At 41.1% G+C, this 27,094-nt stretch overlaps 1 protein-coding gene across 1 annotated transcript in view; it reads left to right on the top strand.

The window, feature by feature from the left end:
- Positions 1-26,023, top strand: part of clptm1 (CLPTM1 regulator of GABA type A receptor forward trafficking) — a 58,366-nt gene extending 32,343 nt beyond the window's left edge. Inside the window, exons 10-14 of the mRNA XM_060943669.1 lie at positions 9,728-9,918; positions 10,017-10,112; positions 10,202-10,337; positions 22,493-22,660; positions 24,871-26,023. Of these exons, the coding sequence (XP_060799652.1) occupies positions 9,728-9,918; positions 10,017-10,112; positions 10,202-10,337; positions 22,493-22,660; positions 24,871-25,052 (773 nt within the window). The 3' untranslated portion in view covers positions 25,053-26,023. The remainder of the gene's footprint in view (positions 1-9,727; positions 9,919-10,016; positions 10,113-10,201; positions 10,338-22,492; positions 22,661-24,870) is intronic.
- Positions 26,024-27,094: the final 1,071 nt, after the last annotated feature.

The raw sequence follows: 27,094 nt of genomic DNA, 5'->3' as shown, positions 1-27,094 counted from the left end.
TACAGATAAAGGTGAGGCCACGCCAATTTAATTAGTTGGTTCTCGGATTTTTTCAGGAAAAATATGAAGCGAGCGCGCGAAATAAATAAAATTAAAAAAATGCTCTGATGGTAAAATTAGCGGTGGAAATAGAGGGCTTTCATAATAGAGAAACAAAACAGACAATACATTATTGTTACACATTTCATATGGCTCTTTTTAATAGCTTATCTTATTTCCACCCATACGCATTAAGGGCTCGATCTGGCTGCACGTCTTTTATCAGGCAAACCAGTAAACAGTTTAAATAAGCGATTGAATTACAGTCAGTTGAACATCTACAATGCACAGGAAAAAAAGATTTGACCAGGAGTAGGCTACTTCTGATGGCTAAGTACTTCGAATGATTTTTTTGTTTGCCCCTCACATCAATCAATGAAATATATAAATCAAACCCACCTCCACAGAGTCGTAGTCCAAGTTGGCACATCGCAGGGTAACAAGCTCACGGCATCTTGAGTACAACTGTGCAAAGTTTTCCCCCTCTTGAATTTCGACACACCTGTCAAAGATTTTACGCTTCTGTTCGCTGAATATCCTAACAATCACAAACACAGGCTTTGCAGGATTCCCCTCCACAGCCATGTTTCTTCCACGAGTCTTTATCTAAAGTGAAAGGGGCGATCTGACTGGTTTTCGACATCACGTGACTTCAACCTGCAGTCGATTTCGATTTTTTTTTTTTTTGCATTTTCTTCAAGCGGCAATTCCGAGAACCAACTAATCGAATTGGTGTGGCCTGATCAACAGACGACACACAAGTGACATTTTTGTAGTCATTTTCATAATTTAAATAAAATCAGTCATAAAGTAAGTACACCCTTGCATTTATCACACTTCGATGTCCGTAAACTTAGACTCTGGTGTTCCAGATTAGATGCTGTTGATTTAGACCCTCCTGCAGGTGGAACCGGTCTTATTTAAACCTGACATCTCGGGTCTGGTGTTCTCTTTGCTACTGAAGTGTGTCGTGTCATCATGCCAAGACCTAAGGAGCTCAGGAAAAAAATAAAAACCCATTGTGGATGCCTCTGAATCTGGCAAGGGATTTAAAAAGGTCTCTAAATTATTAGAAATGAATCATTCCACGGTCAGAAAAATCATCTACAAGTGGTGTAGATTTCAAACAGCTGCCAATTTGTCCAGGACTGGCAGCAAATTCAGCCCCAGAGCAGACCATCTGATGCTAAACGAAGCCTCCAAGAACACCAAAATTTCATCACTGGATCTGCAAGTAACTCTTGCAACTGTTGGTGTGAAAGTGCATCAATCTACACTCCGAAAGAGATCGGAGAGATTTGACCTGCATGGGAGGCGTGCCAGGGACAAGACTACAGTTTGCTAATGAACATGTAGGCAAAGACCAGGCCTTTTGGAATAACGTACTCTGGACAGGCGAATCAATTGTGCGGCGCAGACCAGAGACTGCTTTTCAGAAGAAGAACCTCATACCAACTGGGAAGCATGATGGTGGAGATGGTTATGGTTTGGGGTCGCGTCGCTGCCTCAGGGACTCGGAAACTTGTATTCATTGATTCAACTCTGGATTCTGAATCATATGAAAGAGTGCTTGAAGATAACATGAGGCCATCTGTTCAAAAGTTGAAGTTGAGCTGGAGGTGGACCTTTCAACAAGATAATGATCCTAAACACACTCGCGAATCCACCAAAGGACTGGCTCTGAAAGAAGAAACGGAGGGTTATGGAACGGCCTCGTCAAAGCCCAGATTTGAACCCCAGTGAAATGTCGTGGGGGATGTGAAAAGGGCAGTACATGCAAGAAAACCCTCAAATGTCTTGAAACTGAAGGAATTTTGCATGGAAGAGTGGTCAAAAATTTCAGCAAGCCGATATCAGAGACTGGTGGACAATTATACAGGACATCTACAAGACGTTATTTCTGTTAAAGGGGCGATACTGACCTCTGAAGCCAAGGGTGTACTTACTTTCTCCACAGAAGACTGTTACATCTATTGATACTTTTGTTGAATAAATGATTGAAAGAGCTCATTCCCCCCAAGTAGATCACCTTGTAGGCACTGTATCAAAAGGGTGAAATGTTTGTTTGGGTAAATGTGTTGAGAAAAGTCTACAATTTCCACGGGATGTACTTTTTTTTTTTTTTTTCCACATGACTGTATATGCATTATGAATATTTCTTGGTGTTTGGTCACATGATACATTCAACACACTTCACACAATACAACAATATAGCTGAAGGAGAAATGTGCTGGAACAGTGTTTAGTCCCCGATCTGTCAGCAGGTGGTGCTCTACAAACGAGTTTAGTGGCAGCTTAAAGTGCATATCACGGGTAAAGTCAGGAGCAACATCAATGTAATTCTCCTATTTTATATTAAACTTTGGTCAAATATCTGTCACATTTTGTGCAATTTTTTTATCTTGCACAATACCAGAAAAATTCAGTTGAAATCAAGCCATTTGAGGCGACTTGGTCCGCCTCTGAAAAAACTTGGCATTTGGATTTCCCGCCAAACATCGATTTTTGTGACGTTGCGTGCGGGACGCCTCCCTCTGAATCCTACATCAGCGCTGGTTTGTTTGAGGAAACGACCGTATTTACATCCCCGGTGTCTCCGTCGTCTTCACTACTTGAATCATCATCAAATCCAAACAGATGAAGCCCCAATTCTGACATCTCATTATATTCTTCATCCAAAGGTGAAGTAACATTGCGCTCAGATGACGATTCCATATTTCAATGCAAAATCGCTAGCTGCTAAACTTGGTGTACACAGGCTGTGCACTGAAACCGTGCAAGCTCTCGCAGCCTGCTGGCGCTTCCGCAGGTGACGTCATGAATCTGGCGCCAGACTCCATTGGGATTTTTACAGACGCGTTTTATTTTATTTTTTTCTACTGTAGACAAATGGCCTTGTGCAAAATTACCCTTCTGGACGAGTGTGTAAAGGGACATACTTTCATATAAAAAAACCCCAAAAAAACGAAATTGGTCCAGGATAATATGCACTTTAACATTTCTAAAATCCTCGTAAAAAGAGTTTAAAAACTCCACTCGGAACCAGTTCCTTCAGACCACGGCCACACCTTTAACAAATCTTTATCTTCATTTTGTTTGTTGTGTAACTCTTTAAGGCGTCTCCAGCAGTATGTGATCGCAGTGCCCATATATTCGACAGGGGTCATAATGGTGTAATCGCAGTCTGTAACACTCCGTACATTTGAATATGAGATGGTTAAAGTTCGCAGCACACTTAAACAGGTGTAAGACCCAGCGGTCTGAAAGCCCACGCTCTGCAGCACGGTGGCTGGTGCTGCACTCCGTGAGAGAGACCCAGTGCGTTTCCTTTGTTTGCTGAAGTGCAGTATGAATGGTGTATACACATCATTTATACACGTGTAGTTCCTAATAATATTTAAAGTCAACACAATCTTACATATGGCTTTTAGCATGTACGTATATAATATACTAGCAGGTTACCCAGCGTTGCCTGTTAAACTTGGCGAAGATCCGTCAAGAAATGGTGACGTTAACCCAAGACAAACAAAAATCCAAACATCCACCACCCAGGGGCCCGTACATGAATTTTGTTTCTATCTGTAAAATTCCGGGTCATGCCCGGACCTACTTGCCAAATTTGGTGAAAATTGGTCGAGAAATGGCGACGTTAGCTCAAGACAAACAAACTTTGCTGCTTATTATATAGATTACACGGTTGTGTGAAGATATTAAGATTATCTTCAAGTGGCGAATGTTACATTCATGAATGAGTGAAGCAAATGAGTGAAAATATTTTTCAGCACGAGAAGAGAAACTTCATATCTTCAAGCCGACGTGTGACTTTTCTTTTTATTATATCGACACATTCACAAAGTCCCCAGATTTATCAAAACCTCGATTTCCTCACGAGGGACGAACGGAGATTTATGTCACGGTTTTGGTTCTCCATGTCCCAGGTGGAAAATACGAGTGGCGTATTTCCCAGTAAACACTCGTGACCACTTAAAAATTGTGAGATCTACACGTGTGTGTAATATAAATACGTGAGTCATTCTATAATTAGGGGTACATTTCATGTAAAGCAAAATCTCAAAATATCAGTGTTCTTTTTCAATAAATAACATATGTTTCCATGGTATATACCCTCAAGTTCCTAAACAAATTAATTGCCAAGCTTAATCTTTAAATTACTTTTAAAATATTTTAATGAAAATGAACATTTGATTGTTTATTTTGTCAACCGTGTTATGGACAAATGTTATGTCATCTTAAACATGTATAAAAATACTGCACATTTGTTTGAAAGTGCTTAAGTCCATTAACAAGATGCTTTTAATTAATCTGTACAACTGTTACGGAAAATATGAATTTTGAGCTTCATAAATAGGATTTTATGGTTCACTGTGATGCAGAATGACACTTTTTTTTTTCAACATAAATCCTTGTTACGTCGAATTTAGAGTTGTTCTCCCTTCTTATACAAGACTTCCCTATCCAGAGATAATCCCCAATCTTTTATTTTACAGTTCATCAAACACAAGAGATTTATAGCACAAAAAACACTTGCAACACAGTTGACAGGCAATGTCACACAATTGACGGGAGTAACACAGTTGACAGGGCAGAAGAACAAGAGGACACTTTTTAGGATAAAAAGAGCTTTTTATTGTTTTAAGTTTAACTACAAATAAGCTGATGAATTCAGGTGAACTGTTAAAACAACATTTAGACACAATTTCAGAGAAACGTAGCTTATTTAACAAATTGAACATATTAAATCATTCTGTTTGTTTGTCTGTCAATATGAAGATTAAGTGACAGAAACGTACTCCTCCTCAACTGTGTCATAGCTGACGGGTAACACAGTTGACGGTAACACAGTTGACATTTCGGCCATTTTTAGAGTGTTGTGCTAACTGCAGACCTCAGAGCTTTCACTACAAGACCTTAATCAATTCATATTTTTATTATCTTTAGCTGTATACTTTGTAAATACAATTTCTAAATCAGGTTTATATGAATATGTTGACAACACAGTTGACAGGCAATTAACCCTCTGTAGGACTATACAACAGTATTGATGAAAATATTGAAGAGGTGAACTCAAAACTTACCACACGGTCTTCAAATTTCCCACCAAAGAGGATATGACATCACATGATGTTGGTCACATGACTTAGGACCAAACCATTTGCCGATTTATGGGAGTGGGGGGGGGGTTCAGTGGGTAACACAGTTGACACAAGTTTCTCGGACGCGCACAAAATTCTTCATTTAATTTATAATATAAAGCATTTTAAGCTTTTAAACACTTTTTTTGTCATATTATAATAATTACCATGAATAAATATTTGTAAAAATTTTAAACAAAAACCTTTTTTTAAAAATGTAAATATGAAGACTAAACCTGACATTTGGAAAATCGGACAGCATAAAAACACCAAATTCCAGTATTATATATGCATTTTTGCAGAGTAAAATGATGTAATTTGTTGACTTTTTGTATTATATAAAAGAGAAATGTGTGCTAATGTACAAAAGATCATTGGCTGAAGTTAATAGTTAATGAAATTGACAAATACAGCACATGGACTTGAGATGTACCCCTAATTATAGAACGACTCACATACATCACCCATACAAAACACACATTCTTGTACTGTGTTTTAGAATCTACTACTTGCGTGCGCACACACACCCACTTTTCACCAATGCAAACCTGGTGCAGTTTGTGAATATTCTAAGAACTGGTTTGCATTTCCACAAGCAAGAGAGTCGCCACAGAACCACATCATTTACACCACTGCAAATGGCTCTGCTTTCACATCAAGCACAACAGTAATGATGGACTACATCATCATCATTATCTTTTGGATTAGTCAGACTAGGCACTACACTTACCCCCCCCCTCCCAAAAAAAAAATGGCAGTCGCAAAGTTTTCAGGGTTCTAACTCAACCAAAATATCAGTGTAGTGGCTCCAGTCATAACAGCTGGGGGTTTGGGTTCTCCATGCTCAGAGATGCATTCTAGTGCATTTCCTGATACTTGCAGGCCTCCTTGAAAGTCGCTCTTTTTTTGGTCAAAAGTTGCTGCAGATTGTTTTTATTCAACACTTACTTATTATAATTAATATTCAACTATATTGGTGACACATTTATGGAATAAGAATAAAAGAACCAGTTGATCTTCACCAAGCGTCAGCTTTATTTTCAGCTTCAGCCATTCAGTGACGATCCAGATCTCACTCCTATCATAGCTTCCCCTACTGACCGTTACTCCAATGGTTGCGTCATTTAAAAAAAATTGCCGTGGACAGGTACGTATTGCGTGCATGGTGTGTAAGCACCTCTTAACACGGATGGCGTTTTACCGTAAACGCACCATAAGGAAGGAGGTGAAGCAGACTCGCATGATCAGTGACCATCTCCACACGGAACTACTCGGGCAGCTACGCACTGGGTGCTTACATGGATGGGGAGGGGAGTATGTCCCAATGTAGAACGTTCACATGGCGGCGCGCTGTAACTGCCGCGTGGGGATAACAAGAGGAAATTAAACAAAAGGCCACATTTTCTTTTTATTAGTGTAGCAGCAACTCTTACAGGCGTGTCAGCAGTATTGTGTGGCAGTAAGGAAACTCTGCATATCGGCTCGATGCGCTGAAAAGGCCTCGTTAGAACCTTGAGTTTCAGCTGGCCTCACTAGTCATGGTAATCCTGCCCCAGCCCTTGACATAAGTGATGTTTTGGTTCTAGACCAGTAAAGAGTTGCTCTGGAGCCAGTTTTCCTGGCTGAGAGCTTGTTCTTTGGCTGTTGAAATGTAAAGAACTGGTTCAGGATTAGGCACTGGCTCTGTAACGGCCCTGGAACTGTCTGGGTGGAAAAGGGGTCTTGGAGCAAGAGAATGTTGTAGGTTCTTAGCCCAGGCATCTTGGTGAAATGCCATAAATGCAGAAATTGTGTGAAAGCTCACATTTACTAGCCTGGCAAGCCAGACTAAATGTGAATATTTAGTCTGGCCTCGCTCGTAGACATTTCCGACGGGGGTGGGAGGAACAACCCGCTGTCTTTCAAACTGTCTCTGTGCGTATAGGCCAACGCTCTGACCAATCAGCGCAACAGTGACGTAGTCAGAGCGACAGAAAGCAGTGGGGGAGACCTTGAAATAAATAATTTTTCAAAATGCGTATTAATTAATAAACAGGTTCTAGATATTAAGAAGTTTGGAGATAATGACAAGTTTGGAGTCTGTACCACATACTTAACATGCACTCATTTTTTTCAAGGGTTTGCTTAAAAGGATAGTTCGGGATTTTTGACATGAATCTGTATGGCATCCCCATCAGTAGTGTCGTGCAAACACACTGACTTACCCCTGACAGCATCCTGGGAGTCCAGTTTTGGTCCAGGCGAAAGTAGTCCGGCAAGTTTGTTGGGGTCACGAAAGTAAAACGTTTTTCGTCTCAAAACAGTATGTGTTCAAAAGAGTGATATATTTGCATCACAAAACCGTTGCCAAATAAAAAGTCAGACCTCAAAATCGCTTGGCACTATTTTCTCTCCCTCGGTATCACTGCGCGCTGCCGCCAGGTGACAGCCACGGCTGTTTCATTCATTGTTTACTAGTGATGGGAATTTCGGCTCTTTTGGCTCTTCTTACTATAAGGAGTCGGCTCCTGAGGTTTTATTTTTGATTTAAAGGAGTACGCCACCCCCAGATGAAATTGAGTCAGTCCCTGCAGTCCCTAGAGTTGGATGAGTGAGCCAAAGCGTTTTGTAGCCGACTCAGCCATTGTCCTGATCTATAAACGCCCCGGTTAGCTTAGCTTAGCGTAGTCGCTGTAATCCGGCGTGTCCAGCTAGCATTGTCGTTACAAAAGTGAATTAAATAACTCAAGATTTTTTATAATTATTTCTCATGACTTGTACAGTCACATCGAGTACACATATCAATGCAAATTAACACGAAGGGATTTACTAGACCAATTTATATCTGGAACTATTTTCAGCCACAGCACAGGCAAAGCACCGCTGCAGGCACAAAGACACCGCGCAGCGCCTGAAAACGGGTGCGCAGCGCCTGAAAACCCGTTTTCAGGCGCTGCGCGGTGTCTTTGCGCCTTCCTTTTCCTACCTATTCCTTTAATTGCTGCAATTAACTAGTTAATTCTGATTCTATTTCTCCTCTCAGTTATAATCTGTCCTGCTTTTGAAAAGATCCTCTCTGGGGGGACAGATGCTGCCACTATACACATCCTCCGTGCCATCACGTGTGTAAGCCGTGGATAGAGTGCAGCCTTGGTCTCCCACCAGCTTAGCGGGTCTGCGTTTCGCTGTCACCTGGCGGCAGCGCGCAGTGATAAGAAGGGAGAGAAAATACTGCCAAGCGATTTCGAGGTCTGACTTTTTATTTGGCAACGGTTTTGTGATGCAAATATATCACTCTTTTGAACACGTACTGTTTTGAGACGAAAAACGTTTTACTTTCGTGACCCCAACAAACTTGCCGGACTACTTTCGTCTGGACCAAAACTGGACAAGAACTGGACTCCCAGGATGCTGTCAGGGGTAAGTCAGTGTGTTTGCACGACACTATTGATGGGGATGCCATACAGATTCGCGTCAAAAATCCCGAACTATCCCTTTAAACTGTTTGAGAGTTTTTATTTTTATTTAGTGGTGTTTGGTGAAATAATTTCCCTTAAATTTAAAATAACGGGAAAATAAGAAACAATCAAAAAGTAATGTTTCAAAGCTGTTTATTAATTCTTCGTACTGCACAAACTAGCCCCATCCTTTTGGCTACGAGCGGAGCAGCTGGTAGATCAGACTTTTGCCATAGCCGGTCGGCAAAACAGCGAAAATGTCCGTCTTGAAAAGGAATGAGCGGAGAGCCTCTTCCTGCTCATGTTTCAACGAAAACTCCAAGTGTAATTCTTCTAAAACTGATTCCAAAGCGGAGTCAAACGCGCGCTGTTCACTAGCCATAGCCATCTTTCCTGTTGCGCTTTCTCCAGCGTCGCGCAGCCTTGTTGTCACTCCTGCAAAAGCCCGCCCAAAGAATCCAAACAAAAACCTTGCGTTGTGATTGGCGGGCACGATTTGATGCCCGGGGTGTTTTGTTGATGTGGTGCGAGGCTAGACCCACTCGCAGGCAAAAAATATTTTTGGCCGCTAGGCTGGTGGGTCTAGTTTACTAGGCTACACATTTACCCCTTTTCCACCAAAAAGGAACGACGTCTGTTCTGGTTTGCGCCCCAAATTTTGAACAAAATAAATTGATTTGGAACCTGAAAAGTTGGTCCCAGCTGGAACCAAAGTATAGCTGGTTTTTGAAGCAGGAACCATGACCTCAGTGGGCGTGTCATTAGTTTGGAGAGGAAGCGGAGCAAAGCAATGGGCAAGGATACATTTTCAGAAAAAAGGGAATGAAAACAAATATCTGCTCTAACAGAACAAAAGCTCGCAGGTAATCGATGCCCTCTGCGGTCTTGCTGCAACTGTTTACTCCTGTCGTGCAACACTCTCCGTTCATGACGCATCCTGGATTACAACGGTTCTGCTCAGAACTGGTGAAAACTGAGTGGTTCACCAACAGGCATCAGGGTTCACAGAACCTTTTCAAGAGCTCATCCCCTGTTGGTCGAAAAGGGGTAATATTTAAGCTGTGACCTTTTATTTTGTTTCTTTTATTCTCCACTCAGATATCCAGTTCTGGAACAGTCGTCAGTCTTTGGAGGGTCTGTCCGTGCGCTCCATCATATTTGGTGTGTTCCAGTCCCTGGTGGTACTCCTCTACATCCTGGACAATGAGACCAACTTTGTGGTGCAAGTCAGCGTCTTCATCGGGCTGCTCATCGACTTCTGGAAGATCACTAAAGTCATGGACGTCAGGGTGAGCAGCAGCATCTGTCTTTTTTTTTAAATAAGTTGCAGTTTGTACTGTTTTTAGTAAGAACTGTTTTACTCTGATCTCCTCTCTGGCCTTTTCAGTTGGACAGAGAGAACAAGATTGCAGGAGTATTTCCACGATTGATATTCAAAGACAAGTCCACATATGTTGAGTCTTCAACTAAAATCTATGATGATGTAAGTTTGCTTTTCACTGAAGCCATTCGGCGTGATTTGTTCTTTTGAAAGACACCTGAAGTGAGATTTGTGTTTGATCTTTTCTCTAGATGGCCTTTAAGTACCTGTCCTGGCTCCTGTACCCACTCTTTGGGTGTTACGCTGTTTACAGCTTAATCTACGTAGAGCACAAAGGCTGGTACTCCTGGGTGCTCAGCATGCTCTACGGATTCTTGTTAACATTCGGTGAGTGAAGATTCGCCACTTAGTCAAAGCATACAGTATCATTTCTGTACTGATCAGTTCACACACGTTGCACTTGCACATCCAGGACAATCCGTTCTGAGCTGCAGGTCTGACTGACCAACAGTCCAATCTCTGTGCATATGTATAAAGGTCCTAAAATGGGCTTATTATGTCCTGTGTACTGTCCTAAAGTAAGCGTAGCTTTGAGCGTAAGACGTGCCGTTTTGGTGTCGGTGAGATTAGTGTGAATGTTTCAGCATATAGACCCCTTCGCATGTTTGTAAACAAACCGACCGTTGCTAGGATGCGCGCGCAGCCTGGACCCAGAAACAATGGCGCTGCCCATAGACGGCATTATGAGCTGTCAGATTATGCCAAACAATTGTCGTTACAAGATCGAGAATGCTACATAAGTTAACTCTAACAAGTGGACATCGCCTACCGGATCCGCATTTAATTAAAGAGTGGACGGACGATGTTAGTAAGTTCCCTGGTATACAATGGCCAGATATATACTCGTACCTTACTGACAAGACTTCAGTGTACACCCACGAAAAACTTCGTGCCTACAAGTCTTTAGACGCATATGATTATGTGCGGGCATGTACAGAATAGGGCTGTGCCGATAGACGATGCCATCGTCCATCGACGATGGTAGTCATCCATCACGATGGAGAGCCACCATCGTGATACCACGCCCCCTCCTGTCATAATCATGCATATACGGTATCATCTGGGCCTATTTAACCTAAAAAGTTAGTTTTTTGTTAGTTTAGTTAGTTAGTTTTGTTTAATATATAAATATATTATATAACACATATAAATACATAATTATATAAATCATTATAAAGTAATATCCTATTACCGCTTGTTCACGTAGGCTATGGTGCAGGGACGTGCTAGTGAACATAACATGTGGTTACACAAATACAGTATGCTACTAATAATACATTTTGACTTCATTTTTTAGCCTACACTATACTTTTAATGTAAAATTTGTCATGTTGTTCAAACAAATAGCCACTATTAACGACTTCAGTCGGGAAATATTGCACCCCAAACGGCAGTGAAGCGCGGACTTCGGCAGAAGTCAAATAACTTTAATCTGGTAAATAGGCCTACTTTCAGACTCAAAATGGTCCACTCTAAGCCATAATGTCAAACCAAAGGGAAGAATGAAGGTGATTCTGACAAATGTAAAGACAGTAAAAAAAAAACAATATTAAATCATGATTTTAAAAGCTGGTGCAATAATTCAAACACTAATAAATTGGAAAAATTAGCGCGTTCAAGTGCGCACTAAAGGCCGAAACGCATCTTCAATTGATATGGTGTAAATAAACAATGAGTAATAGCTTAAGTGTAGTTTCTTCTCATAGTTTGAATACTAGTCTTTCATTGTTAGAGCAGATTAATATCTTACCGTGATCAGTGAGTGCTCGGGGAGGTTCATTTCCACCTGCGCTTTGCGCAGCTCATTTCTCCGAAGCCAGCTGTGCGCAAACGCAGTGTTGACTGCTCGGCAAACTCCAAACGCTCGGTCTGTACTGGCCCTCTGTTGCGCAAGCGAGTTGGTTATGGCCAGGTTCAAATTGTGCCCAAAACAACTTAACCACGGCCATTTCAATTGCCTGATGGCTGCGACAATATTTGCCCCGTTGTTATACAGGCGATCTTTTTCTCCTCTATTTTCCATTCGGCAAGTGTCTCGCGCAATGCGTCTTCTAAATTGTCCGCTGAATGTGTCTCTGGCATGAAACTCGTCTGCAGGCATTTGGACTGCATTGCCCACTCTCGGTCCACATAATGTACGGTAGCTGACATATAGGGCATCATGTTGCAGCTGGACCACATATCCGTTATCAAGGCCAAATATTCCACATCACCTAGCGCTTTTTTTTCTTTACGTGCCAAAGCCTCGGATGAGTATCTAATACTTTTAATAATAATAATAATATATTTAATAATGTGGTATTAAAATCCCCCCCCCCCACGATATGATCGTCCATCACGATGTTTGCACTGTAAACATCGTCGATGCCAATTAAGGGGACATCGCACAGCCCTAGTACAGAACGTGTTTTACACTGAAATTGTTTTAATCAAATTATGCCAGTGATGTGATGGCAATGTGGCTTTAGCTACAACCATAGACGTCGCCAGACCCATTTTAGGGTAGCTCCAGCCACCCTATCTTATGGCAAAGCCACCCTATATTTTTTGCCCTTTTTTTAAATTATTTATATTTTTATTTTTTTTTTTCCAAAAAAAAACAAAGGCAGTAAAGCACTGAACATGAGCCATCAAGAACGCAAGTTAATCCGAACAACAGTTTCTGCTGGCTTATTTATTGTTTAATACAATATTATTAATATCGTTGTGATTCCTCCTCATTGGCTCTGTGTCAAGCGTCACGTCGAGTGGTAGGCTAGTAGGACTTAAAAAACTACGTGGGAATTCTGCAGCAGGCGCGGTGCGGGCTTCCATTGAGTTGGGTTTGCAGAGAGTCAGAATTCTGTGCTTTCATTTGCAGACACACACGGTGAGATTGTAATTTGATGTCAGTGGTTTGCATTTGCTTAACTTTACCTAGGCTATATTGAGCAATGGGTAGTGAGGAAAGACGATATTGTAGCTTTTCTATTTCAACTGTAAATCTGGCACGTTAGCATGGTGAACAAACTTACTAAGCTGTGTGGGTTGTAGCCTACTAGCATTAGTTTTGGCATGGGAAAAGATTATCTGTCTGTCTATCCTTTGGCTAGATGGATATACGAAGATTTTTTAAGAAAGGGAGTCAGCAGCAAGAGGCGAGAGGCAAAGGAGCAGATGCTGGTGAAGTTGCTTCAGCAAGCAATTAAATGATGAAAGCAATTTTAAAATAGAATAGAAATGGTGGGAAGTGTGTCCCCAAGGTGTGATGCTCTTGAAATAATGAATTGATTGACAGCCTTAGTAGGTGCTCTGAAAAATGTTCGGCGCGCGCTGCGCACACACAATACCTTTTCTCCTCTGGGTGCTAAGCTACCCCTGTCTCTCAAACCTAGTGACGTCCCTGGCTACAACAGCAAATACCAACACTAAACAGCAATTTGCAGGAGGTGATGGCATGAAAGGAATGATAGTGTAAAGAGTGCAGCTAAGAGAAATCAGAGCTGCGTAAAAAGCGAGAGGCAGAGAGCAGAAATGAAACTGAACGGGGCGGGAGCTAGGTTAGAGCAGTCAACGTAAGTTGGCATTTAGAGTGAGGGCACACAATTTTACCTTTCCATCCTTGCTTTAAAATTGTGATTTTCGGCATACACAAATAATGATGGCACAAAATCTGGACTGCTTGAGTCAAGCGAGACCTCTCCTACAAACAAAATTGCACGCAAAGCTAAGTTAACATGCTAACAATATTCATTACATTGTGTAACTATGACCCAGCTAATCAGACAAACGTTACCAAAGTATTTTGCTACATCAATAAACGAAGACTAGAAAGAATAAAAAAAGAAAGATTTAATAAATAGCCTGATCTTACCTGTGATGAAGTGGGCGCTGCATTTTTGATGGTGTTTTCATCCCAGTCTACACATTTGATGGCTTGTAGCCATAAACATCGGCGATTTTTTTTTTTTTTTTTTTGAATGGGTGAGATCCTGCTGGAATTCTGTACATTTTAACCCCATCACTGCTACGATTCTGACACCCGACAACACAACAACTAGGCATTTCTGAGTCTTTTTTGGGTCCAGGCTGCACGCGCAATTTCCTCTTGGGTATGAATGACGTTTACTGCGAAGGGGTCTATTAATTAATAATCGTGACGCAGACGAGCTGAGCTGGACGCCGTCAGAGACGCTGTATTCTGCGCCACAGGGACTCTCACGGCGTTGCAGGACACGGTGTATAAAAAGGAGCATGGTTGCTCACGGGTGTACACTCGCTCATTAAATTACCCACTACTCCTCCAAGACTCCGCCCTCCGTTCACAACTGGGGCTTGAGTTAATATGTAACAATTAAAAAAAATCATATTTAAAAAAAAATGTATTTCAAACTTCAAAAGCGGTTTGTAAATGTAATAACAGCGCGACTCAGGCTTGTCACTTCTCTTCGCTGACTCATAAGATCCTTTGTTTTGAAATGAATAAAATAAATCCCAACTCCACCTTCCCTTTGAATAGTTTTAGACCAAACTTCGGAGCATCTACAGCGCTTTTAGGAGCAGCGTTTTCTTTCATCATCTGTAATTCTTCCTCACTTACGGTGACGAAGCGATTGGCCGCCATTTTGCCGAGTCGCTCGATGTGATTATCGAGAAATAGTCCGAATCTCTCAATCAATCAGCACAATTTCCTATAATCTCATCTCATCTCATTATCTGTAGCCGCTTTATCCTGTTCTACAGGGTCGCAGGCAAGCTGGAGCCTATCCCAGCTGACTACGGGCGAAAGGCGGGGTACACCCTGGACAAATCGCCAGGTCATCACAGGGCTGACACATAGACACAGACAACCATTCACACTCACATTCACACCTACGGTCAATTTAGAGTCACCAGTTAACCTAACCTGCATGTCTTTGGACTGTGGGGGAAACCGGAGCACCCGGAGGAAACCCACGCGGACACGGGGAGAACATGCAAACTCCGCACAGAAAGGCCCTCGCCGGTCACGGGGCTCGAACCCGGACCTTCTTGCTGTGAGGCGACAGCGCTAACCACTACACCACCGTGCCGCCCATTTCCTATAATCACCTCTGTATTTATACTTAATCTAATGTATGCTAAGGTCACAATCTGATCCAGCTAGGACTCTGTGAGATATGATATGGACAAGTAATGCTATGAACAATGATCAATAAATATAGGAATAGGTCTGTGGCAGCGGGGGCGTGGTCGAGCGCCGCTCTTGTTCCTTCCGGAGTGTGACGAGCGCCTGGTGCTGGCTTTGCTGGGCCGTGGCGAGGGCGTGGACCAGGTCGGCGAACGGGGAGGATTCCATGGGGCTGCTTGGTTGGTGCTCCACGGTCCCGGGTTTCAGCACCACTGTAAACGTTCCGTACGTGGGGGGTGGAGCACAGAGGACAGCAGGACAGAGATCAGGGTTAAATATAAGCTTTATTGCCGCACTTTTCAGTCTGACAACTTTAAACGCTAGAGACACACACACTGTAGTGTTCTCGTCTGGGGAAGCTCCCCTCCGCTCTCACCCTCCCTCCTTAAATAGGGCGCGGTCACTGGGAAGACACACACAAACACAGGTTAATTGCCGTCAGGTGTAGTGATTCTGCCACTTACCTTCCCTGACTCCGCCCTCCTGTCACAGACCGGCGCTCGACCACGCCCCCGATACCACAAGGTCATTAATGTAAACAATATTTAGGTCTCGACATGTGGCTTCATCGATGTCTCTCTCATACAGGAATGAGGGTTTTTTATTTATTTTTATTTTAAATCCCTCTAAGAAACTTGTGCCGAAACCCAAATGACTGACTTTTCGCTACTTGTACGCCTTACTTCAACTGTAATTGCTTTGTATACGCTACATCAGGCAACACAGACATTTAGCCAGGTAATGTTGGTGGAAAATGTACTGAATGTATTTAGGCAAGGCAAGTTTATTTCTATAGCGCATTTCATACACAGTGGCAGTTCAATGTGCTTTACAGAGGTAAAAGCAAAACAGTAAACAATAGAAAATAAAATTACATAAAACAAAGGGAGAAGAAGAGAGAAAAATAAAAATGAGAAACAATATTAGAAATAAAGTAATAAAATGAAGTAAAAGTTCAATAAAAAACAGCAGAATAAAATAGAATAAAAGTTAAGTTTAAAACGTGTAAAGATATTAATCAGTTAGCAGAAAGCATCTGAGAACAGCTTGGTCTTTAGTCTAGATTTGAAGCTGCCAACAGCAGGAGCATTTGATGTCCTCTGGGAGTTGGTTCCATAGCTGTACTGCATAGTAGCTAAAAGCTGCTTCACCACACTGTGTTTTAACATGTTTTACCAGTAAATTTGCTGCTGCGATCTGGTAGATCTGATTGGGTTAGGCCACTGCAACATATCAGAGAGGTACTTGGGCCCTGTACCATTTAGAGATTTGTACACCAGCAGCAATGCTTTAAAGTCAATTCTGTAGCTTACTGGAAGCCAGTGAAGGGACCTTAGAATTGGAGTAATGTGCCCTGTTCTTTTTGTTCGTGTGAGAACCCTCGCTGCTGCATTTTGAACCAGCTGAAGTCGTTTGATGGTCTTTTTTGGCAAGCCTGTGAAAAGGCCATTGCAGTAGTCAACCCTACTAGAGATGAAGGCATGTATTAGTTTTTCCAGATCATTTTTTGACACAAGTCCTCTTAGTTTGGAAATGTTTTTTAGGTGATAAAATGCCGATTTAGTGATTGCTTTCATGTGACTGTCAAAGTTTAGCTCGCTGTCAATGAAAACACCAAGATTTTTAACCATATCTTTTGTTTTAATCCCCTTCGTGTCAAGAATAGTGGTAATCCTGAGTCTTTCATCTTTTTTCCCCAAATAGAATTACTTCTGTTTTATCTTTCTTCAGCTGGAGAAAATTTTGTGACATCCAGTTGTTGATTTGGCCGATACACTGGTAGAGACATTCAAGGGGGGCATAATCATTAGCTGATAGAGCAAAGTAAATTTGGGTGTCATCTGCATAGCAGTGATACAAAATTGAGTTGTTCTTAATAATTTGTCCAAGTGGGAGCATATAAAGGTTGAATAGTAATGGTCCAAGGATCGACCCCTGGGGGACACCACAGGTCAAGGACATTGATGTTGAGGTACAATTTCCCATGGTAACAAAGAAGCTTCTAAGTATGATTTTAACCAATTGATAACTTTACCAGTCAACCCAACCCAATGTTCAAGTCGATATAGCAGTATGTTGTGATCAACAGTATCAAAAGCTGCACTGAGGTCCAGTAACACCAGGACCGATGTTTTGCCTGCATCAGTATTAAGACGCATGTCATTTATAACTTTAATCAGCGCTGTTTCAGTGCTGTGATTGGCACGAAATCCTGATTGAAAGTTATCAAAACAGCTGTTTGATATCAAGAAGGCAGTTAATTGATTGAAGACAGTTTTTTCAAGGATTTTCCCGATGAATGGTAGATTTGATATTGGCCTGTAGTTATTTAATACTGAAGCATCCAGATTATTCTTTTTAAGTAGGGGCTTTACAACAGCTTTTTTCAGGGACACAGGAACAATGCCAGTCTCTAGGGATGTATTTATGATCTGAAGCACATCTGTAATTATGAGGCAGACTTAAAGTTGGTGGGCAGAATGTCCAATTCAGATGTTGAGGAACTGAGATTTTGTACAGTTTTTTCAAGAGTCTCGTAATCAATCAGACAAAATTCTCACATTGTGTTGAAATTGTCCGTCTGTGTCACTGGTGATTGCAGCTTTTCAGTTATTTGCAACTGAGATATATTATGAGCAATATTCTGCCGTATTTTATCAATTTTACCTTTGAAAAAGGATGCAAACTCATTGCATTTATTAACTGAGAGAAGTTCAGGTGCTAATTGTGGTGGGGGATTTGTTAGCTTCTCTACTGTTGAAAATAGCACACGGGCATTGTTCATATTCCTGTTGATGATGTTGGAGAAGAAAGACTGTCTTGCTTTATGAATTTCATAATTATGTTTACAAAGCATCTCCTTATGGATTTGATAATGGATGTGAAGTTTAGATTTGCACTATTTTCTTTCAGTCTTCCTACATTCTCTCTTTAGCAGTTTAACAGCCGGGTATTGCTTCCATGGTGCTTTCTGCTTATCATTGACTCTTTTGATTTTGAATGGAGCAATATCATCCATAATTTGGGTCATATTTAAATTAAAAATTTCCAGTAAATCATCTACAGAGTCTGACATTTTAGTTGAGATCCGTGAGAGAGCTTGCTCAAAGAGAACACGTGTTGTCGTTTATGACTCTCCTACCCATAGTCGTTGAGCTGTTCTGAATGTGAGGAGACATAGAAACATCAGAGAAAACACAGAAATGATCAGATAAGGCCAGGTCAACAACAGTAGTAGAAACAGTAAGACCCTTTGCGATAATGAGGTCAAGGGTATGACCACGAGAGTGGGTCGGCCCCTGTACATGTTGTACTAGGTTGAAGTTGTCAATAAGTGCATGTAGTTCTCTGGCATAAGTGTTATCAGTATTATCTACATGCAAGTTAAAATCCCCAGATATAATAAGACAGTCAAACTCTAAGCAAATGACTGACAACAGTTCACCAAACTCTTCCAGAAAAACTTTGGCTGAATGTCTCGGAGGCCTGTAAATAGTTAATAACAATATGTTAGGAGAGCATGTAACAAGTGCACATAAGTGTTCAAAGGATGTAAAATCACCAAGTGAGGACTGTTTACATTGAAAAGAGGCTTTGAATATATTTGCGATCCCTCCACCTTTCCCCTGTCGGGTAGCACTCATGAAATTAAAATTTGGGGGAGCTGCTTCAATAAGGGTGGTAGCACTCTTTGCTTGATCCAGCCATGTTTCAGTTAGAAGCAAAAAATCAATATTGTGTTTGCAAATAAGATCATTAATTAAAAATGACTTGTTTGAAAGTGATCTAACGTTCAGAAGAGCTAGCTTTACAGAAAGTCTAGAAGTAATATCCGCTTGGGCACTCTGATGTTGTTTTGAAACAGGAAGGAGACTAGACTGGTTTACCCCAGTCTAATTTACTCAAGTAAGATTAATAATGAATACAAATGAACTTGTAACAAGTACAGCTTTAAAATTTTGAAGGCCGCAGCTGCTCAACACTTTTGATGGTGATCTAATTTAAAACGGAAGTGCTGAACTCGACAGGTCTCCACTTTTCATGAATTTCAAGAATTCTTCCTTCGTTTCTTCTTGCTTTTGTTTTTTCTGTCTTTTTATTATTTTTTTTAATAAATACACTCTAAAAGCTAACTATAGATGACTTGCAACCACGTGATCAAAATGTGCTACGTCATGAGCGTCTGCCGTGATGGTGGGTAAACAAAGCAACTCGGACGGTAGCTGCTGAAAGCGCATCTGTAAACAATGCTAAATTTTCTCAGTCTTGCCACGATTTGAACGGTTGAGCGAAGATTCAATACAAAGAGAAGATAGATATGTGTGGGATTTGAGCCATATTATTTAAAGTCAGACTTTTCTGAAGATAAGATGCTTCTACTGGCCATCGAGTACCCAGATATCGCGTTCTATCTGGTTTGGCTGCTGAAGAATCAAGTCTGACCTTGGATAAAACATGGCCCATTTTCTGAGTGGGTGCCCAGTCTGGATTGTTTCTATCGTCCAATTTTGCTGGCGCTCCTAGAAGCGAAATGGTAATACACGTTAAAATTATAACAACGACCGAGTGAACCACGACAAGAAGAACGTTCAATTTATAGCAAAATTCTAGCAACACAAAATAAAATTCTTACATAATATTATTGAGAGAGCTTTTGAATCTCATCTCATTATCTGTGGCCGCTTTATCCTGTTCTACAGGGTCGCAGGCAAGCTGGAGCCTATCCCAGCTGACTACGGGCGAAAGGCGGGGTACACCCTGGACAAGTCGCCAGGTCATCACAGGGCTGACACATAGGCACAACCATTCACACTCACATTCACACCTACAGTCAATTTAGAGTCACCAGTTAACCTAACCTGCATGTCTTTGGACTGTGGGGGAAACCGGAGCACCCGGAGGAAACCCACGCGGACACGGGGAGAACATGCAAACTCCGCACAGAAAGGCCCTCGCCGGCCACGGGGCTCGAACCCGGACCTTCTTGCTGTGAGGCGACAGCGCTAACCACTACACCACCGTGCCGCCCCTTTTGAATCTCATCTGAGATAAAATGATCACTGCAAACACGAGCTGTTTTGGTTTTATTCTCCGTTAGATCAGCCCTGCCGATGCAGAGCCTAATCTAGGGCGTGTAATACGCGTTTTTATCTGTCTGTCGCACATCCACTTTTTGGGCGCGAGAGTGATATCGCGTATCTCTTCATTTTGTCGCGCATTTATAAGTAGAGGGCGTGTAGTCGCGTTTTACTGAATCTTGTGCGTATCAATTTGTCAGCACCCGCTAGCAAGCAGTGCGGTAAATACAGCGTTGTTTACACACCAATCGGAAAATATCGGAAAGGACCGAAGTATTCCGAATGGTTTATTTAGCGGGTAAAACAGTTTTGTGAACTATTATATCATTGGTCACTGAACCGGAAGACAGTGTATCTCAACCAATCGTGTGAAGTGTTTTAAAAATACCCAAAAGCACATGGCGTATCGTTCTGTCTCATCCAAACATAACATTCAGACCCCCCAGGATTTCGCTATTTGCAACATCGACGCAAATTCAACCAATCCCTGCGAATTCAGGGCGGTGTTGCAATTATATCCAATCACCGCAACTTTCCCGCAAATTTGACCAATCGTTGGTGACGTCGACAAACTACCTTCTGCCTTACTTCCGTGTTTCCATTCAAGAGAAGCAGCATGTGCGAGTCAGTGTTTATATAGGCTTAAATTCTGTTACTGAAAGTGTGTTATGTTTACAGTGAAGGACTGTGCGCACTTTACATTATTTTTTTACTTAATACAAGAAATTAATGGATGCCAACATTTTTGCCAAAATGGTATTTTATTTTCCATTGTTTAGGCAGCTTCAGCATCATACTGAGGTTCTGTTCAAATTGTTTTTTTTTCTTCTATGAAGCCTGAGCCATTTATTTTATTAGTTTATAATTATTGTTTAATTTAGTTTTCAGGAGAAACTGCCTGCACACAGTACTAGTATTAATAGGTTTTTTTCTTACATGAAAGCTGAGGCATTTATATTATATTTTAAGGTAACTTCATGTTGTGCTGTGAGGTTCTATGCACTTTAACTTTTGAACCAACAGGTGCATTTGGATAAGTAAAGCCTATTTTTCTGCATTTTTGTAGTCCTGGTAATCTTACACATGATTGCTAGTTTTTTTTTTTTTAGTAATTTGTCTAATTTTTCTTGTTAAGTTCAATTTAGTATTATGTTAATGATATTCTAAAAGTAAAGATTAATAAAACTGTTCTGTTTATAGATGTACTCTTGAAAATATCTACCAATGTATTACTTATTTTTCTGTCCCCACTAACTGGAACAAATGAGGGATATTTTTACCCATGTTAATATTTTCTGTCCCCTGTTTCTACAACTAGTGAGGGATCTGTCCCCTATTTTCAAATTCCTAGATTAGGCTCTGCGATGTTGTTCGGCCGTGCTCGTCTCCTCTCAGTACTCCTCCTCAGAGTTTCCTCGCCCTCTTTCCGAATCACGGATGGAATTCTAAAAAATCGGAACATGCGACGGTCACGAGTACTGTTGTGACCACAACCATATACAGCACAAAGATATGGCATCACTAAAGTAACGCTTAACCTCCTAGGGCTTAGTGGTCACATGCGTGGATAGCACTTTATGGAAATTCGGAACAAGAATCCACATATGTGGACATACTTTTTCTCTAAAAGTACATCTTATCAAAAGATGATGCTTAGTTTTTATTCTAATCAGGTTCTAATAAGCCCAAATGGCAAAGAGAAATAAAAAATGCATGTAAAAAGACAGCTTGGGCCTTAGGAGGTTAAAGCAGCTGAAAAACAGAGTTGCACACCCATGATTGTTTTCTGTGGAATGTCACTTGACCCCACATTTGTATCTCTGCCAACATGGCCAACATCCGGGTTTCTATTTTGCTTTGTCACGTGCAAGTCAAGAGTAGCAGTGTTTTTGTTGTGCACATGAGCATGGTTTTGGTCTGTGCACCTCCTCTGTAACTTGTGTGCACGCACATTTATAAAGCACAAATCTTGGCTGCTATTTGTGGGTAAGGATGGTTTATGGAGGCATTATTTGCAGCTTAAGCTCTTCATCATGACCTCCATCATGATGATTGCTAGTGCAGTCCTAGTTCTATTGAACAGTAATACTTGATGTCCTTGTCTGAGTAAGAGAGCCTGTGATTTAGCCTTCTGCTAGCTTTCTCCAAAAAACAAAAACCATACATTCTTGACCTGAGCTAAAGTGTTCGGAATGGTTCTCTACAAAAACAAAATCTTAGTTTGTGTTAATTGTGTATTGTTTTGTTTAACACAGGTTTCATCACGATGACGCCGCAGCTCTTCATCAACTACAAAATGAAATCAGTGGCGCATCTTCCGTGGAGGATGCTCACCTATAAGGCACTAAACACGTTCATAGATGACCTGTTTGCCTTTGTGATCAGAATGCCCATGATGTACAGAATAGGCTGTCTTCGAGATGGTATGTATGAGTGCTCCAAGATTTCTCTTTTTGTAACATTACCGGCCCTTTAAAATGCTTCTTGGGCCATCGGGTCACAAGTGGACCGCGCTAAATACAGGTGCAGACAACCACCGAGACGCATTGTGAACTCGAACCACTTCCCGAGGTGGTCTGGGACACTTTGGACCGTGTTTTGTAGTGTAAATACTAATGCATCCTGATGTGTCCCCTGACAACGATGTAACCGGAAAAGACATCAGTGCAGGATGTATTTGTTGTTCTGGTGATGGTGCTTGAAAAAAATAGTGAGGAGTACTGATGGACCTGGTTAGAGTGCAAGTGAAACCATTAATCTATAAACCATATATTAGTTCTTGAAACTTTTTTTTTTTTCGTCTGGTGACGGAGCCTGACATCATTGTACGTCAGGCCCTTTGTGCTTCCAGCAGAAGTGATGTAGGCAGTGATGAAATCTGAACATAGTCGTGTTCAAAATAAGTGTGTTTAAAAACGTGAGTAAAGCTCAAAATCCTTATAATAGTTTTTATTTCCATGCATTGTGAGCACTGCACATTATATTCTACATCAAAACATGAAGAAAAATGTATCAATATTTTAATTACTTTACAGAAAATGAAGAAAAATGAACATTGGGCTGTTCAAAAAAATAGCAGTGTCTACATTTTTCATTACAAACTCCAAATATTTACTGTATAAACTGAAAACATCTTAAGGATTTAGTATTCCTGTGAATCACTAAACTAATATTTAGTTGTATAACCACGGTTTCTGAGAACTTCTGGCACCTGTGAACAGGTATTCCAGCCCGGGATGATTTGACAACATTCCACAATTCCTCTGCATTTCTTGGTTTTGCCTCAGAAACAGCATTTTTGATGTCACCCCACAAGTTTTCTATCGGATTAAGGTCCGGGGATTGGGCTGGCCACTCCATAACTTTCATTTTGTTGGTCTTGAACCCTGATGCTGCTCGCTTACTGGTGTGTTTGGGGTCGTTGTCTTGTTGAAACACCCGTTTCAAGGGCATTTCCTCTTCAGCATAAGGCAACATGACCTCTTCAAGTATTTTGATATATGCAAACTGATCCATGATCCCTGGTATGCGATAAATGGGCCCAACATCATAGTAAGAGAAACATCCCCATATCATGATGCTTGCACCACCATGCTTCACTGTCTTCAGAGTGTACTGTGGCTTGAATTCACTGTCTGGGGGTCGTCTGACAAACTGTCTGCAGCCCTTGAACCCAAAAAGAACAATTTTACTTTCATCAGTCCACAAAATGTTTCTCCATTTCTCTTTAGGCCAGTCAATGTGTTCTTTGGCAAATTGTATCCTCTTCAGCACGTCTTTTTTTTAACAGTGGAACTTTGCGGGGGCTTCTTGCCGATAGATTAGCTTCACACAGGCGTCTTCTAATTGTCACAGTACTCACAGGTAACTTCAGACCGTCTCTGATCACCCTGGAGCTGATCATTGGCTGAGTCTTTGCCATTCTGGCTATTCTTTGATCCATTTGAATGGTAGTCTTCTGTTTTCTTCCACGTCTCTCTGGCTTTGCTGTCCATTTTAAAGCACTGGAGATCATTTTAGCCGAGCAGCCCATCGTTTTCTGCACTTCTTTACAGTATACGTTTTACACCTCCAATCAACGTTTTAATCAAAGCACGCTGTTCTTCTGAACAATGTCTGGAACGACCCATGTTTCTCAGGTTTTCAGAGAGAAATGGATGTACAACATGTGCTGGCTTCATCCTTAAATTAGGGCCACCTGACTGACACCTGTTTTTTCACAGAATGAATGACCTCACTAATTGAACTCCACACTGCTATTATTTTGAACACGCCCCTTTCACTTAATTATTCGGTTACACAGACTCAGGAGCATGCATATCATGAATGTTGGGTCTGTTGGTTTTCTATGACTCTACTACACCTACTGGTAAATTATTTGCCATGTAGTAATATAATTTCCACCAGAAACAGTGATTGATCTGGTTAGTCGTGTTGGACTGCTATTATTTTGAACACAAGTGTAAGTGGTTAGCTGGACGCCATGACGAACAAGGTGTAAACGGCGATGTGTCTCGGATGTCCACTTGTGATCCGATCACCCAAGATGCGTTTTAAAACCAAGGGCCATAATTTTGAAATCGGTACCATTTTGCCTGCTTTTGCATTAAGAGCTGATTTCATTCTTCAACAGATGTAGTGTTCTTCATCTACCTGTACCAGAGGTGGATCTACAGAGTGGATCCGAACCGCGTCAACGAGTTTGGCACGAGTGGATTGGACCCCAACAGAGAGATCTCAGCTCAGGCACCAGTGGGAGACACAGCAACCACCGCCATCACAGATAAACCAGAGGAGGAGAAGAAGAACGATTAATGTGCTTTACACTCTTTCCTGTCTACTGAAGGTGTATCAGACATCTTCAAAGCTGAGTTTAATGTCTAATCATCAGGAAAGCGAACTGGAATATTGGTATTCTATAAAGGACACTGCGTGAAATTTCAGTTCATCTTTCCGCTTTTTTTTTTTTTGTATGAGATCAACAACAACAAAAAAACAACTCATTTAATGTAGAATTCCTAATATTTTTCAATCTCCCACATTTTGCAATCAAGGTGAAGTAAAAATGTGATGTACTGTAGTGTATATTTTTGGGTTGGTTAACACTACCATTATGAGGACTTCATGAGTAAGCAAGTCCCATTAGTGCAAATGGGCTTTTTTTTTTTTTCTTCCCCCTTTCCTTTCCTCTGTGGATTCCTTGTCATGTTCTTTTCTCATTCCATGCCTGAGTGGTATGTACCAGGACAGTGGTGAGTAGTGTGAGAGGAAGCAGCACAACTTCTAGAGAACATGGGCTGCCCAACCTGTACACTACTCACTGGAGACTGTGAATTATTTTTTTAAGGGTTGGTGTTCTAAGCTTGAACAAAAAAAAAAAAAGCAGCCTTGTAGGTATTAAAGTAATTATATTAACGTGTTAATAATGATTCATACCATTTTGTTTTTCAGTGTCAGTTTGTTTTAAGCCTGTACAGTCAGCTGGTGAAATATAATAGTGCTGCTGACACGAGCAGGAAATTTTGGTCAGGTTATATTTTTTCCCCAGTTACTTTCACGCACTCCACTCCAGCGCAGGACCATTGTGGCGTGTTAATGTGGCTGCAACTGTAGGCTCTGCTGCGTCAGATATGGGTTGAGTCATCTGAATATTTTTGGGACAAAATTTGGGCCTTCTTTGTCTTGCTTCCCCCACCCTGAAATTGGAATTGTTGGCCTTTTATTTTGGTACCATTAAAGATTGATCACTCATGTTTTTAGTAAAGCGTAAGTGCAGTTTAAAGATATGATGCTGATGAATTTTTCTTTGCGTAGGAGGAGTTTTCAGTTCTGATCAATTTGGTAAGGGCTTACTCACGTGGCAGAGGTCTTTGCTAGTGTCGCGTAAGATTGAGGTTCTGGCCTTGTAGACTGGTACCAAAATTCAAAAAAGTGCTTATTTAAAGAGTCAAAGGCATTTTTGAGACAAAGTCGGCAAACAGTCTTATTTTGTCAATTTGGGTGTGCCGAATTCAAATCTGCAATATGCCGAGCTCTATCTGACCTCTGTTGACCTCTAGAGGTCATTGAACTTTGGGCCTGTAAACGTCTCAGCTGAACCCAGTTTCTCAGCTTTCTAAGGAATGAAATGCACTAAAATGATTAATGAAGTTAGTAAATGGCCTTGTTTGTTAAATGTTTGGGTGCTGAATTCATTTTTCATTTGTAAAACGACATATGACCTCTGATAACCTCAAGGTCATTAAACTTGGCCTATAGGCCTATGCATTTAACGGCATTTTTACACTGACTTTACTCCCCCAAAAAGAATATGAACAGACAAAAAACAAATAGAAAGGAACAAATACAACATTAAATGCCAGTCCATGTACATGTGACTTACTTTTCACAATGAGAATGCCTCGGCGATCACCTTACATAACATTGCATTACATTTAGCGGTTATTGTTTATACAAAGCTACTGAAAAAAGGACAGATTCAGCAGCATACAATGTGGGGGTATACAGGGTATACAGGTTAATCAGGGTTAGTGTATATGAGAGTTTTTTTCTTTGTTGTTTGTTTTTTGTAAAGGCTTTACCCCATTTAAAACAAAAAACAAACAGCAAAGAAAAACTCTTATATACTAACCCTGATTAACCTGTATCCCCTGTATGCCCCCACATTTTGTATGCTGCTGAATCTGTCCTTTTTTCAGTAGCTTTGTATAAACAATAACCGCTAAATGTAATGCAATGTTATGTAAGGTGATCGCCGAGGCATTCTCATTGTGAAAAGTAAGTCACATGTACATGGACTGGCATTTAATGTTGTATTTGTTCCTTTCTATTTGTTTTTTGTCTGTTCATATTCTTTT

The sequence above is a fragment of the Neoarius graeffei genome, chromosome 17 (genome assembly GCF_027579695.1).
Source record: "Neoarius graeffei isolate fNeoGra1 chromosome 17, fNeoGra1.pri, whole genome shotgun sequence".
NCBI lineage: Eukaryota > Metazoa > Chordata > Actinopteri > Siluriformes > Ariidae > Neoarius > Neoarius graeffei.
The sequence above is the reverse complement of the archived record's forward strand: the minus strand, read 5'-3'. Positions and strand labels throughout refer to the sequence as shown.